Source organism: Schistocerca piceifrons, chromosome 2 (assembly GCF_021461385.2).
Source record: "Schistocerca piceifrons isolate TAMUIC-IGC-003096 chromosome 2, iqSchPice1.1, whole genome shotgun sequence".
Taxonomy (NCBI): domain Eukaryota; kingdom Metazoa; phylum Arthropoda; class Insecta; order Orthoptera; family Acrididae; genus Schistocerca; species Schistocerca piceifrons.
Window position 1 is genome coordinate 796,008,888 of NC_060139.1, and position 16,391 is coordinate 796,025,278.

At 39.2% G+C, this 16,391-nt stretch overlaps 1 protein-coding gene across 1 annotated transcript in view; it reads left to right on the forward strand.

Moving 5' to 3' along the window:
- Positions 1–16,391, forward strand: part of LOC124777437 (transmembrane protein KIAA1109 homolog) — a 527,366-nt gene that overhangs the window by 471,662 nt on the left and 39,313 nt on the right. The window contains exon 82 of the mRNA XM_047252842.1: positions 8,800–9,056. Within this exon, the coding sequence (XP_047108798.1) occupies positions 8,800–9,056 (257 nt within the window). The remainder of the gene's footprint in view (positions 1–8,799; positions 9,057–16,391) is intronic.

Here is a 16,391-nt window from a genome sequence, read left to right on the forward strand (position 1 = left end):
ATTCATCGCATTTTATATTTCCAATTTATATAGTAAAACATCCATTAACAAGACATCTGATGTTGCAAAGAATAAGTTAAAGAAATTAATATGTGAACATTTAGAAGTTACCAGAATTAATTGGCACTGCCCTATGACTATATTAAGTATCAAGACGAGATTCATTTCCAACAAGATAGTATTGATGTAGTGACATATTTGTGAATCATTTAAATGTGAGTTCTGTAATAAATAAGACACAGGCACTGATGCTGCTGGTTGGTGCTGAGGGTGCTATTGACATCAGGTGGAAAGGGGATTTCTGTGAGCAGATGGATGGTGTAGCTATGGGTTCCCCTCTACCGCCTGTCGTGGCAGATATTTTTATGCAGGTGCTCAAAGAAACAGCCCTCCAGTCTGCACCATTACACCCAGAATGCTGGATACAACATCTTGACAACACCTTTGTCATCTGGCCACATAGAACTTTAAGTAAGAGGGCCTGCAGGATCAGCAATGAAACAATCTCAAAGCTGAACTACAGAATCTCAGGTCCATTTTTGGAGCTAATGGCTACGACATTAGGATGATACATAAAACTATGGTGCCAAACGAGGAGGACAATAGGGAAATGCAGAACAAAGCACAGAACACATCCTACTACCATATGTACAAGGGGTCACTGAACGTCTGGGCAAAATTCTCCATTGGGCAGGTATTAAGCCAATTTTTCATAGCAACAACAAGATAAAAGACATTCTGGGCTCGACAAAAGATACAATTGACAAGTTTCATGCCACTGTATTTTATGAAATCAGGTGCGAATGTGGACTGATGTATGTAGACGAGACTGGGCATCCAATAAGCACAAGGTTATCTGAACACAAGAGATATATCCGTTTCAAACAATACAACAAATCAGCAGTGGCAGAACACTAGGAACAGTGCAGGATGAAGATTGAATTTCAAGAGGCCCAAATACTGGCAAAACAGCCATTTAGCTTGAGGGGCAAGATCAGGGAGACTATAGAAAGAGCCAAGCAACCTGACAACATGAGTAGAGGAGATGCGTACTGACTCCCAGCATCTTGGCTGCCAGCAGTGCAGAAGGACAGCTCTGGCAAAGCAACAGGCGTGCGGTAGGCCACAGCAGTGAAGGATAGGCAGAATCTGATGTGCTGTAGCTGATACTAGGCAGTTAGTAAACAGTGCTAAGCTGCAGTCACCACTCAGTTTTCTATTCACCGATTTCCACCAATGACAAGAAATAAAGGAAACTGCAATGGAAAACACCTATTTCTGCCATTAACATATGCAATGCAAAGACCAATAAAAGAATACCTAAAACCCTTTCATCCTCGGGTCAAATGATAGCATTTCTCCATAGTATATAAGTAATTAAACTAGCACCCATTCAGCAGTTAGCAATACATCCTGAGAAAGGCGTCTTGCAATAGTCACCAAAATGTCGGAATTTTATGTTTCACAATGTGGTAACAAACCCAGAAGAATGTCTGATGCCAGGGTTTTTTACAATGGTGTGAAGAGTATGCATGTAGATAATTTATGCTCAATTAAATGGCCTACACAGTTTAATAGAATTTTGTCGGTTAATGAAACCAATCAAAGCAGCAACTTTTTAGAAGTGGAAAATGACAAATTTTAAGCTGTAGCACAAATTTGAAATTTATCAAAGAAAAATAAAATTCCTAAATTGTAAAAAGTCAAGTCATTCAAACATTAGTCTTCTTTGACCATACGCTGAGTAACTTGATTTGCGAAACAACAAAGAAAAGTAGACTGTAGTTGTCCCAGATCAGAGATCTATACTTTTGAATGGGCCAGGTGCTGAAACTTTTGAGTACACCAGATGCCCGAAATTTTTGAATAGGTCACACAGGAAGCCATTTCAACACTCAGATCAGAGAACATACAAAACTGACATATACTAATAACTTTGCAATGGTAGCCCCCCTTTGGAAGAATATTATCACACAATTGCAGATATTGATCACTCCCTACAAGCATTATATAGAACTAATAATTTTAAAAGTATCATATCTGGAGGAGAATTTACTTGAGAAGACTGTAAAATTGCAATAGTCGGTATTTCAGTTGAGAGCCAGGCTGCTAGGTTTGCTACCGGTATGTTCGTACAGCACACAAGTATTACAGAGATACTTCGGGAACACAAATGGGAGTCAGCAGAGGGAAGGCAACAATCTTTTCAATGAGCATTAGAGAGAAAATTTAGAGAACCAACTTTTGAGGCTAACTGCTGAATGATTCTACTGCCACTAATGTACATTCCGCATAAGGACTCCTAAGGTAAAATTAGAGATATTAGGGTTTATATGTCGGCATATATACAGCCATTTTTCCCTCACCCTATTTGTGAGTGGAACAAGAAAAGGAAATAACTGGTAGTGGTTCAGGGTACCATCCGCCACACACCATATGGTGATTTGTGGAGTGTGTATGTAAAAGTAGATGTAGATGCACCTAACTGAGGTAACATTCTGATATTGCCAATAAACATGTACAGAAGTGAAAAGAAAAAACAATTCTCCTAGCTTTCAGAACTGTTAGTTCCATACTCGGAGAGGAATTGTGGAAAAGAGGGTCACATCACTCAGACTACAAGTTGAGAGGCACCCACCTGTTATGAGGAACTACACCCTTTCTCCCTAAGGAAGTAACTAACATCATTTACTATCTTATTCATTCATTCACGTCTGGTAACAAGAATTGACCAATACATATTAAATTGTTATGATAATTTTTGTATGCTTTTTTTCAGTATTTGTATATTTATTTTTCTTTATTTCTGTTTATTCCTGCTACTATCAATATTCTAACATTGCAACAGCTACCTACACCTTATTCTGCACAGTATTTTCATGGAATATACTTTTCCATTCTCACACCAATGACCTTCTTTGTCACAGAAAAAGAGCCAAAAGTTTTCATTATGTTCGATCTGTTTCAATTGATCTGCTATTATCCTTGTCATCTTGTATTATTAGTCCTATTACACCTTCCATGATTACAATTACATGTAATATGACTGCTACACTGCTCTGCACAACTTGAGGACAAGATAGATAAAGTAACATAACATATTCACAACTTGGTGGAAATGAATTAAAGTGCTGAAGCATGTTGTCAGAGGTCTCCCAGTTGTGCACAAGAAGTCGGACATCACATGGCGTGATGTCAGCGAAACTGTAGTGCCAAATGGAGGTGGCCCTGCAACATGAGGCACCTGAAAGAAAGGGAAAAGTAAGTGTGTGTCTATTAGCGAGCAGTATGTTGCCCTGTGGTGGTGGTCTTTCTTCCAACATGCCCCAGAGACAATATTTAGATGACTTCACATGGAGAAGAAACATTGTGAAACTGGAAGAAGGGAAAAGTGGTGACAGGTGTAGCCCAGCAGTTTGGTATTGCTTACACATGCGTGAAGAGTGTTCCGTACCACAGGCACTGCTGGCCAAAGGAGAGGAAGTGGTTGACCACAATCAGCTACAGCAGCAGATGACTGCTACATTGTGCAACAGGCAGGAAGGAACCCAAGGCAAACTGCAGGTCCACTTCCAACCACATTTAACAGGACATCAAGGCACACAATCCCATGCTCCACAGTGGCACAGTGACTACATGGGAGTGGATTAGTATGTTTTGTCCCGTTGAAACCATCACGTATACGACACTGTTTGTAATTATGCCAAGAGCATGGGGACTGGACCAACAAAGAGTGGGATTGTGTTCTTTTCAGATGAGAGCAGATTCAGTCTGAGTACTGATTCTGGACATAACTTCATATGACAAGAAGTGAGAACATGTAATGCATCCAGGAACATTGTCGAACATGCTCATTTTGGTGGTCCATGTGCTGTAGTGTGGGAAGGCATAATGTTGCAAAGGCATACTGACCCCAGATCTTTTGAACGTGGTACACTCCCCAGTCAGCATCCTTGTGACACTGTACACCTACCTTCCCCATGTACATCTTTTCAGGGATGCATTCGGCCCCGACTTCATTTTTGTGGATAGTCTAACAACCCCTTTTAGTTCAGTAATCACCGAAATAATAAAATCTAGATAGATGAGTGTGTTGACAGTTCTCTCTCATCCTTTTTTTCCCAGATATTATTGCCTCAGTTCTTTGTCCAGTAAAATTCTGGGTATAACCCCTCCAGAGGCCCTGGTCTCATAAGGTTTATGAAAAAAACATTAACTTGTTAATGATGGATTATCATAATCTGTTCTTGAACTTTGACAATAATATGATTCTCCTCAGTTTCATAATAAATGACACTGTTTAAAAATGATCATTTTCAAATTAAACACTGCTTTTAAGTGTGACTGGATTTATATTTCTTCTCATACTGAAGCATTGCAAATGTTAAGATTCTTGATAAAGGTGCTTGTGGCTGTAGGCAGCTCACAAGACAATTTTGACATCATCTAACATAGAAATAAGTCACAGACTTGGCTTCCTATGGCTGATCACCTCCAACTGCTTCCCAAAGACTTTCTAGCCAAAGTTATATTACAGTAAACAAAGATAGCACACTTTGTCACTGCACAGAGTTTGTAAGGTAACTTTACAGCAAATCTGAGTTTACGGTTATAAGGAAAGTACTAATTAGAGCATAAATACATGTATATTCTTAAGCATAATTTTTGGTAATGAAGTTTTGTGATTTGGGCAATGTTAAATATGTAACTATCTGACTGTTGCTGACTAAAGAAACAAATCCAGGTTCACCGGATACTTAACAATTTCTTAAGTTAAGAATGAAAGGAATGGACTTACACAATATAATAGGAAAAAAATAAATAAAATTTCAAATAATAGTCGCTAAACAACATAATAATCCAAACAGCGCCTATAATGTACAAAGAGATGCAATTTTCAAAGAAAATTGTCAAAATATGAATGGTATAAAATGATTCGTGAAACAATGATGTTTCATCGTCTACTGTTGAACGGACGACACTATAGTACAGATTCATTTAAATGACAGTGTGATACCACATTGAACAGTGCAGGTGGAGGAGCACTCGGAATGAGAGGATATTTCACGAATGCCTGCCCTTTCCTCTGACTAAATCCTATCAGGCATGTGTGGAATGTATTGGGGAGATGTATTGCAGCATGTCTACATGCACCAATGTCCTACCATCTTCTGGCCAGCAAGAACGCAAATTTCAGAGCGTGTGTTACCGTCCGTGGTGATACACCCTATTAAGAACCCATGTCCTATCTTTTGTAATTTCCAATGGATCCTTCATGCAGTGATTCCATTGATAATTATTATCTTTGAAGAAAAGTGTAATTCCTGGTTGTCTCATTGCTTATTTTCTTCAGTTACCTGCTGTACTGTATCACTTCTTTCTACGCATGGTCCAGGTTTCATAGAAATATGCACTTGGCTGTGACACATCATGCAAAAGCTACTGTCATCCTTAAGTTTTGTGCATGGAGCATACAACTACTACTACTATTACTACTACTACTATTAGCCATTTTTTGGACTAACTCTCTGGAGCATCTTTCATGACTGAAAGAGAGAACAGGCGATTCCCATTTTCAAAGAAAATGCATGTTTATTTATCTAAATCTATCACTAAAGCTCTAAGTGTATATCACTAAATTAGTTTGGTTAGGAATTGTGAAATTGAGTTCATGCTTAAATTTGATGAGTTTCCATGAGACTAAATGTCACTTTTGTCAGAGTCAGCCATACTTTGGAGCATTTGTCATGTAAAAACTACATTTATTTCTTCCCAACACCCAGAAGCTAACATGTAATGACATTTGAATTGTTGCAATATTTTGTGACTTCAAGAGGCTTTTGATGTGGCTCCAATCAATTGTTTGGCAATGAAAAGAGATGCTTACAGAAAATTGTGCCCAGTTCATAATTTCACCTTGGATTCTGTCTATGCAAGACAGTAACTGTCATTACCAGAAACAAAGATTGGCTGAGCTTCAGAGAAATGTTAGGATTTCTGTCAGTGACTCTCAAAGAGAAGATAGTGCTGTGTTTGTGTGGTAGTGGTCACCTAAAGGTTTCAAACTAGAAGGGTAGTGATTCATGTGAATGCTGAAAATGCAAGTATTTGTGAAGTGCTTTCATTCTTTATATGTAATATCAGTGACAAATCACTACAGTCAGTGATCAGACTATTAAAATTAAAAACAGTACAAAGTTAGTTGCATAGTGAATCTTGTAATTATAAAGGACAATTAGTCAATCATATTTCATTTTTATGATTCAGAAAAATGCAGCTTTTCTGAAAAACAAGTAATTTGAAAGATATGCCTGCAGTCCATAATGGACTGTTGGTTGTTTTTCTTGTATCATTTGTGCGTAGTGGAAGAAATTTAATAACTTTAGGTAAAAGTTTCCTAATTCTCAACTGATTTATTTTGTCATCTTAGAGAGATTTTCAGAAAGAAACATAAAGAACAAGTGAACTTGTGAGGAATTGCTTTAAAATTCTATGAATCTGATGGCTTAAGTAATTTTAAGAACTACTTACATATTCTGTAGGCATTAACAATGTTACAAAAATTAGGAAATGTATTGGTTGCCAAAGGCTGATTTACACTGATCAGCCAGAACATTATGACCACCTACATAATAGCTGGCCTAATAGCATGGAGAACAGTGGCGATACGTTGTGGCATGGAAGGAGTGAGGCCTTGGTAGGTCGCTGGAGGGAGTTGACACCACATCTGCACACACGAGTCACCTAATTCCCATAAATTTCAGAAAGGGGGCAGTGAGCTCTGATGCCATATTCAATAACATCCCAGATGAGGCAAGTTGGGGGCTGGTAAATCAGTTGGAACTAGCAATTATTGTTTTGCAAACCACTCCATCACACTCCTGGCCTTGTGACATGATGCATTTTCTTGTTGAAAGATGCCATGGCCATCAGGAAACATGATTTTCATGAACAGGTGTATGTGGTCTACAACCAGTGTGTGATGTTCCTTGGCTGTCATGGTGCCTTGCACGAGCTCCACTGGACCCATGGGTGCCCACACAAATGCCCCCCAGAGTGTAATGGAGCCGCCACCAGCTTGTCTCCATACGACGGTACAGGTGTCAAGGAGCTGTTCCCCTGGAAGACAATGGATTCACACCCTCCCATCAGCATGATGAAGAAGGTGTTGGAATTCATCATACCATGCAATACTCTGCTACTGCACCAACTTCCCATGCTGATGGTCACGTCCCCATTTCAGCTATAGTTGCTGATGTCATTTGCACATGCATGGATTGTCAGCTGTGGAGCCCCATCATTAGGAGTGTTTGGTTCCTGTGTATTCAGACACATTTGCACTATGCCAAGCATTAAAGTCTGATATTAGTTCCACCACAGTTCACCACCTGTCCTGTTTTTCCAGTCTGCACAACCTCCACCGTCTGTAACGAGAGGTGGCTGCCCAACCTCGCAACGTGTGGAAGTGGTTTCACCTTGGTTTCATCATGTGTTAAAGACACTTGCCACAGCACTCCTCAAACCCCCAATAAGTCGTGCAGTTTCCGAAATGCTGTTGCCAAGCCTCCGGGCCACCAAAATGTACCCTCAGTCAAACTCAGATAGATTGAATGACTGCCCCATTCTACACACAAATAGCATGCTCACTGATACTACATGCACCAAGTTTGTGTATGATTAGCAGTCATTCGTAGCCAGGTGATGCCGCTATATCCTGGAGGGGTTTATATTGATAATAGGTCGGTGGTCATAATGTTCTGGCTGATCAGTGTGGAATGGTGGTGAGGAAACAGTGTTAGTACCAAACACAGCACTACACATTATATGATTTATTATGGAATGTAAATGTATCTGTAGATGCAAGAAATTATAACTAATAATAAGAGCCATATTTGTCCAAATCTTAGCATTGGCTGTGTCATGTTTAATACATTGGTTTTGACAGCTATTTTTGTTCCACTACTAATATCCACTGCCTGCATCTGCAACTAATCTGAAGTCTGTACTGTGGTTCAGTGACAGTTGCTGCAATAATAATAATTTTACTGTCATCATGTCATTACAGCAATAGAAAATGTCATGTACAAGCTACAGTTGTTAATTCAAAAGAACAATACACCACTTATAAACATTTATTTATTTAAATATAACAACAACATGAATATCATGTTGCTAGCTCTGAGTATTACTAAGTTTCACAGCTAAATCATTCATAATTTTGAACTGTTTGAATTTGTGGACATTTGTTAAGAGAAACAAAGCTACATCTTTAATTTTATATTGTCCAAATTTCAGCCACATTTCATTGTATACCTCTTTGCTATTAACCATTCTGCGTTCAGAATACCAGCAGAGAACCAGCAGCCTTTCTTTTCCTGAAAAAGTTGGACCACTTTTTTTTGGTGCAAAATATATAAAATAAAAGCACATAATTTTAGTTCCTTTGCTTTTATGAAAGCTGTGCATCACTACCTTAGGGCTTGTTTTGAACTGCATTTTCATAAAAAATTAGTACAGTTTCTCCAGTTATAATTTCAAAGAGAGAGAGAGAGAGAGAGAGAGTGTGTGTGTGTGTGTGTGTGTGTGTGTGTGTGTGTGTGTGTGTTCCTGGTATTTACAGAACAGTGTAGATATTAACAGAGGCCATCATATTTGTTGGAGTAAACACAACATTCCTACCCTATCTTGATAAAAGGTAATTTTCATTGGAATTTTGAAATGCAGATTGTGTAGTCTTTAATGTACTAAGAGATATTACATTACATAAAATGACATTATTACAATTACCATTTTTTTCAGACCTGCAATGATTTTCATGCATGGGGATCTCGGTTGGGATCAGCTGCAGCTCATGATTTCCAAATCAACAACAGCAGACTTGCTCAAGATGTTCTATAAACTAGAAGAATTCTTTTCACAACAGTTCAAGAGCAGTAAACGGGTGTTCTCAAGCTTGCAGCCTCGGAACACAAGGGCCAGCAGCTTTAAGCGAAAGCAGCAACAACCTCTTCAGCCGGCAAGTGCTAGCAAGAGGAGAGCCACAGCCATACCTGAAGGTATTCACAGTTTCCTGGTGCATGTCTTCAGGTCGCTCGGTAAGTGCATGTTGGCTTTTGGGTAGCCCCTTCTAATAGCATGTAGCAAAAGCATAACTTTTAGTTTGGTGGTTTTCGCTTTACAAACAGTAATTCATAATAGCTTTTCAGTAATCAGTGATGGAAATGTAGCAACATTTGTAAGAATGTAGTTGTAGTTCAGTTTTGCTAACATATTGTAAAGCATAGTCAAGTAGTATTATTTTCAAAAAATTAAAATGTGGATACATTTTCTGTCAAAAGAACAGAAAATAAGATCATGAAAGTTTCATGTCTCATCAATAATGAGATTATCAAAGCCAGAGCGCTAGTTCAGTTTGAGACAGTTGAAGAAAAGAGTAGTTTGTGAGTCTGTTGGAGAAGGCAACCCAGCATTCGTATGAAGTATTTCAGAAATTATAGAAACTAAAATAATTAAAGCTGTGGGCTTTTATTCCCATCAGTCTTCGGACTGGTTTGAAGTGGTCTGCTATGAATTCCTCTTCCATGCCAATTTCAGTGCAACACACTTAACATTCTCAATTACATGCTATATGTCTAGCATTACAGTTTATGTCCTCTGCAGCTCCATCCAGTACCATGGAAGTTAGGTATTAACACATGTCCTGTCATACTTCCGTTCTAGTTGGCACTTCCACATATTCCTTTGCTCACCAGTTTTGTAGAGAACCTCTTCATTTCCTGACTTACCAGTCCATTTAATTTTTAGGCTCCATCTGTAACGTAACCTCTCATACACTTCTGATCTCTCTTTCTTTCCCCTTAGGCCATGATTTCCTACAGGGTGTACATAAAGTCCGGAAACACTTTCAATTTGCACAAGAAACAAACATTCTACAGATATCATACATATGTCATTTTGAAGAGAAACCCTGAAACGCTCTTACTACATTTTTGTTGTTCATGCAATCAAGCATCAGCACCAGGCATAACATCATAATTTATTATTTCTTTACTACTAACACTATTCCCAACACCAGTGTGCAGACAGGATCCACACATACCGCGGAATGTATCTGCAAAGTAATATCATTGTATGACACACAGTTCAGAAGATATGACCTCATAAACATTGAGGTGCATGAAAAACTAGCTTTTGCTTAAAATGGAGCAAATATTACCCTGTTTATATTCATCTTGTGTTTTTATTATGTGAGAACTTACAGACTTACAACAGACTTGAAGCATAATTTCAAACCTTTCCTAAACTTCCAGAGTATTTTCTGTTGCTTGTTGAAGGTCATCTTCTGTACACAATCGACACCAAAGCATGTGCTGGACTGTCTGTTCTTCTCCACAGTCACACCGAGTATCATTTGGATCAGTGTATCCCCATTTTGACAGGTTAGCTTTTGATCTTCTAACTCCAGATCTCAGTCTATTCTGGGACTTCCAAGTTGTCCATTCCCTGTCATAGCCTGGAGGTAAAGCTTCAACAACTCTTTTTCTAACCAGGGGGAAGGTAGGTCGTAGCCCTCCATAGTTGTAACCTGGTTTTTTCAGCAGTGGTTCTAAGTTACTTTGATGTCCTGAGGAAACTCTTCCTTGACTTCAGTTGTTGCGGATGCGGTTCATGCCCATACAGAGGATAGGTAATTTCCTGTTCCACTGCCTTTCTTTCCTTGTTCGCAGCTATCTCACTTCGAACAGGTGGTGGTACTATTCTTGCTAGGTGGTAAAGCCATATGACTGGAGTGCATTTCAAGCAACCTGCTATAATTGTGCAGGTTTCGTTGAGAGCTACGTCCACCTGTTTGGCATGAGTTGAATTACACCAAACAGGTATTCTGCCACAGAATAGCGTAGTGCCATTGCAGATGTTCAAATTGTTTCAGGTTGACTACTCCACTGTGATCTGGCCAGTTTCCATAGGATTTTGTTCTTGGTGGAGACTTTCAACTTGCATTTCATGCAGTGCTTTTTGAAAGTGAGAGATCTATCAAGTGTCACTCCTAGGAATTTTGGAGTCTCGTAGTGTCCAGTTCAAACCCCAACCATACTATTTTCAACTTGTGAGTGGTTCCTTGTTTCTCAAATGAAAAGCACACACTTTGGTCTTTGAAGGGTATGGTTTAAGCTGGTTTGTGTTTTAGTATCTGGATAGATCTCCAAGGGCATTCATGAGGCTGTTCTCTACTCATTCAAAATCTGTGCTCTGGGTGGCTAGAGCGAGGTCGTCAGCATATAAGAAGCTCCTGGTATTTGGGGCTATAGGTTAGTCGTTTGCGTATGTATTAAACAGAATTGGAGCCAAAACACTTCCTTGCAGGAGGCCATTCTTCTGTAGTCTCCATCGACTATACTGTCCTTGAAAGTTGGCGAAGAACCTGCAATTCTGCAGAAAGGAGGTGATGAGTCTGGTTAGACCTAAATCTTTGGTCAGATTGTAGACCTTGACTAGCAGTAGCTAGTGATTGACCATATCATATGCCGCTGATAAGTTGACAAATGCCAGTCCTATCACCTTCCGAGCTTCAGAGCCATCTTCTATAAACTGTGGAAGTTAGCAATTATCCAGTACAGCTTTTACCTCGATGAAATCCAGATTGCTGAGGTGTAAGTGAAGGGTCAATTGCAGCTGATAGGTGATTCAAAATCAGTCTTTCCAGCAATTTGTAAAGATGACAAAGTAGTGCAACTGGTCTAAAATTCTTTGGATCATTTCCTTCTTTGCCAGGTTTCAGCAAAGCAATCATTCGACTCTTCCACCATATCTCATATCTTTGGAATCTGGTTCCTGCGTACACAGTTATCAAAAAAAAGGAGAATCCATTTCTTTGTATTTAAGCCGAAGTGTTTGATTTGCTCGGTTCGTATATCATCCAAGCCAGCTGATTTGCCGTTTTGACGTTGTTTGATAGCCTTCTGTAATTCTTCCATGGTGAATGATGATGTAAGGTCATTACTCTCCTCTTGCTCTTCTCTGTGCAATTTCGGTTTTTGTGATTTGTGTGTTGGCTTCCCGTTCATCAGTAACTGATATTCTCTTTGCTTGGCAGTGATATTATGGTGTGTAATGGTCTTAGTCGGATCATTGTTTAGGCGTCTCAGAAGTCGCCAAGCTTTATGGCTGTCTCTTTTCAGATCCAAGTTTTCTATAGTTTTTATCCACTTATCCTTTTTTGTCTCCCTTATAGAGGAAATAAGCTTGTTCCTTATTTCCACAGTTGCTTCACTGAAAGGGTTTTCTTCAGATAGGTAGCTGTATTTCACTCGTAGGGTGACTTGGTCTGAAGTAAGCCCGGGGATATAAGATGTTCAACAGCCGTGAGTAATAGACATTCTCGAACATCTCTTTACAGCTGCTGTGAAGTTGTCATAGCATTTGGGTATTGGTTCTGTATAAGATACTTCAATGTTATGCAATTCCGCAAATCTTGACCAATCAGCCTTCTTAAAATTAAACCCTCTCCGGAAAGATACCTTCTGAGGTATTATAACAACAAATAATTGCCACATTATTGGTCCATGCTGTGAGTTGGGTATTGGGGAGCAGACAGGTTTTACACATTGTTGGCTGATGCTCGTGCCACCAAAAATTAGGTCAGGATTGTAAGCTCCCCTCCACCTGCCACTGTTAAAAGATCCAGGCAGTTTTACATCATGGATTAAAGTCAGGTGACTTGCTTCTGCCCACACTTGTACTGCTGTCCCATTCTCATCTTCATGATCATAGCCCCAAATAGTACTAGGACTGTTGAAATTGCTAATCACAATCTGCACATGTTTATGTAGAAAATTGGGTGGTTTGTTAACAGTGAATTCAGCACCAGGTGGTTTATAAAGTGATGTAATGGTGCAATTAACTGTTTCTAGAGTAAGAATTTCAATGTTGTTTTCCTCCGTGAATGCGGTGGATAAGATCCGGATATCTGGATGAACAAAGATAGCACTTCCATATTTATCATGTGGTCTTTCGATGGCGAGACACATTGTGTCTAGTTTTGGTGTATGCATGTCAACATTTCTGTGTCTCTTGTATGCACTGCAGTAGCCACCAGAAAGATCGCGGGAGGCGCACATCGGCACGGCGCGTCACGGACGGTAGTTGCCGCAAGTAGAGTCCCGTCCACCAGAGGGCACGCGAGAATTCAGACGCGACCTCTGCCGGCATAACAACAACAACAACAACAACAACAACAACTCCGGCAGCATGGGCCGTGCCCAGTCAGTTAACATCGGGAATGCATAGGACACAGTCCCGGTCTACACTAAGTGAAGTGCGACGTAAACGTGAACAGTGTTACTACATGCACAGTATGTGACACAAGTGCTGACTGCATAGCTCTCGTAGCAGTTCTTCTTTGGCTGGTGTTATGCCTCCTATGTTAATAGATATAATCATTAACTGTGGCCCTGAAAAGGGTTCGGGTGTATATATGTTTCTGGTGTGAAAGGATCAGCCATCAGATTATTTTGAATCATATTCTGACATTGCCCAGGGTACGCCCGATTGCTTTTATCATTCTGATTGTAGATCATAGCAATCTTCTTGGAGGCTCCTTTCGTGTACCCCACCGCATATGTGACACACGCATACACGATATTTGAGTAGACATAAGGTAAAGTGAGTTATTTAGCTCAGGAAGTTAATGCCAAAGACAGTGTGGACTCATAACACTCTAATTGTATTCTATGAAGATTTAAGCTTGCATAGAAACAGTATGCTAGTCTCACAGAAACATTGAAAATACATTTCAAAATACTTGAAGCAAAATTCAATCAGTCAAATTCATTTTTGTATAGGATGAAAAATCTCATCATGTGTTTTTAACAATATTACAATAACATTAAAAACCACAGTCTATACCAATAATTATAATTAAATTGTGATAGCAGCTGAGGGCCAACTAGGCAAAAGAACAGAGTACAGTAAATTAGTTTACAAGATACTGAATAATTTACAAAAGAAAATACAAGCTTTTTGTTTTTTAAGAAAAGGGGGGGGTGGTGGTGAACAGGAGTGGCTAGAACCATACATGGCTTTGGATAACATAGATGCTCCATATAGGACAAGTAAAGAAACCTTTGGAGAAAAGAAAGACAGCTGTATGAATATCAAGAGCTCAAACAGCAAGCCAGTACTAAGCAAAGAAAAGAAGACCGAAAGATGGAAATTTCCTCCATGTAGAGGAAAGAACTTTGAAGATAGTATTGTGGAAACAGAAGAAGATGAAATTGGAGTTGTGATACTACAAGGAGAGTTTTAGAGAGTACTGAAAGACCAATGTTGAAAGAATGCACCTGGAGTAGACAACATCCTTGAAAGAACCAACCAGTCAAAACAACTCTCCTGGTGTCTCAGATGTACGAGACAGGTGAAATAGCCTCAGACTTCAAGCAGAGTGTAATAGTCCCAGTTCCAAAGAAATCACATGCTGAAAGGTGTGAATAATACTGAATTATCAGTTTAATGGTTGCAAAACTGTAACATGAATTATGTGCAGAACTACAGTTGGAGCATTTGTAGATTTAGAGAAAGCTTTTGACAATGTTGACACTCCTCGAAATTCTGAAGATAGCCAGGATAAAAATAGAGAGAATGAAATACTGTCTACAAGTTGTAAAAACTAAACTCTGCCTGAACAGGTCATGAAGGCCCAAAGGTACCGACTGTACAAGCTGTACAGAAAGCAAACTGCAGTTATTAGTTAAAGGACATGAAAGGAAGCCAGTAGAGAGACTGGAGTGAGACAGGTTTGTAGTCTATCCCTCCAGGTTCAGTCTGTTCTTTGAAGAAGCTGCAAAGGAAACCAAGGATAAATTAGGAAAGGGAGTTAAAGTGTAAGGGTAAGAAATAAAAAACATTAAGGTTTGCCGATTATATTGTAATTGTACCAGAGACAGCAGTTTAACAGATTGGGCAGTTTTCATGAAAAGAGGTTATAAGATGAACAGCGATGGAAGTAAAGCAAGTGTAATTAATTAATTCTGGCGATACTGGGGAATTAAATTAGGAAATTAGACACTAAAAGTAGTAGATGAGTTTTGCTATTTGAACAGCAAAATAGATAATAGCCGAAGCAGAGAGGATATAAAATACAGACTTGCAGAAGCAAGAATAGAATTTCTGAAAAAGAGGAATCTGTTAACATCCTACGTAAATTTAAGAATTCAGAAATCTTCTGTGAAAGTACTTGTGACTGTAGATGGATATGACAGTGAAACATAGGCAATTAACAGTACAGACAAGAAGGGAACAGAAGTTTTGAAATGTGGTGCTACATAATAAAACCAATAAATAGATTAGTAGATCGTATAACTATTGAAAAGGTACTGAATCAAATTGGAGAGAAGAGAAATTAAGTAACTTGACCAAAAGAAGGGATCAGTTGATAGAACTAGTTTTGAGGCATTAAGAAATAGTTAATTTAGTAATGAAGGGGGGGGGGGGGGGGGGGGGTTGTGCAAATTGTAGATGGAGACGAAAGCTTGACTAAAGTAAGGGGCTTCAAATAAATGTATGTTGGAAGTAGTTATGCAGATACGAAAAGACTTGCACGGATAGACTATCCAGAAGAGTTGCATCAAACCAGTCTTTCGAGAATAAACAACAGCAGTAGAGTTAAGTTTATGATCCATGTGCAACTTTAAAAGTTGTATATTGATGAAAGCCTTATCATGGCGGAGAGTTGCAAAAACTGCTTCCAGAGGAGTTTCTAGTGTCAGTTCACATAAATAATAAGGAAGAAAGAGAGTAAGAAGATACGTGAATAGGGGACACAGAAAGAAGAAAAACCTTTTATGACAAAAATAAGATTTTAGTGATCAAATATGCAAATTTAGTCCTCAGTGACCAGCATAGTGTTAATATCACTGTGTTACATCCACCATCCCAGGTACTCTTTCTTTACTGCTCTATTATCCTATGGCCTTGTTGATTAGTTGATTTCTTGTTCTGCTTTGACTGCCTCTTCAACAATTGAGTTGGTTGAGATGCCCAAGAGTCTTGGCACCTTCATACTTCATACCATGTCCTGTATCTAGACAACAATCAACAATATCAGATTTTTCTGGCTGCTGTAGTGTTTCTTGGAGTAATATTTGTCGTATCTGTCTACAACCATGTGACAGGTCTGGTTGATGTATTGTTTCCCACACCAAGGAAAAAAATCTTATGATTCCTTTCCTCCTTTAAGTGCAGGAATCATATTTTTAAGGGTGACCAGGCTGGACACACCAGAAAGTGCGTATGCAGTGTGTCTCTCTAACAAGGAGCTCTTGATGTCAGCTGAGATGATGTAACTGTCGCTTTTGCTCCAAGCACCTGCATGTTTATGCAGCCTACCAAATGAA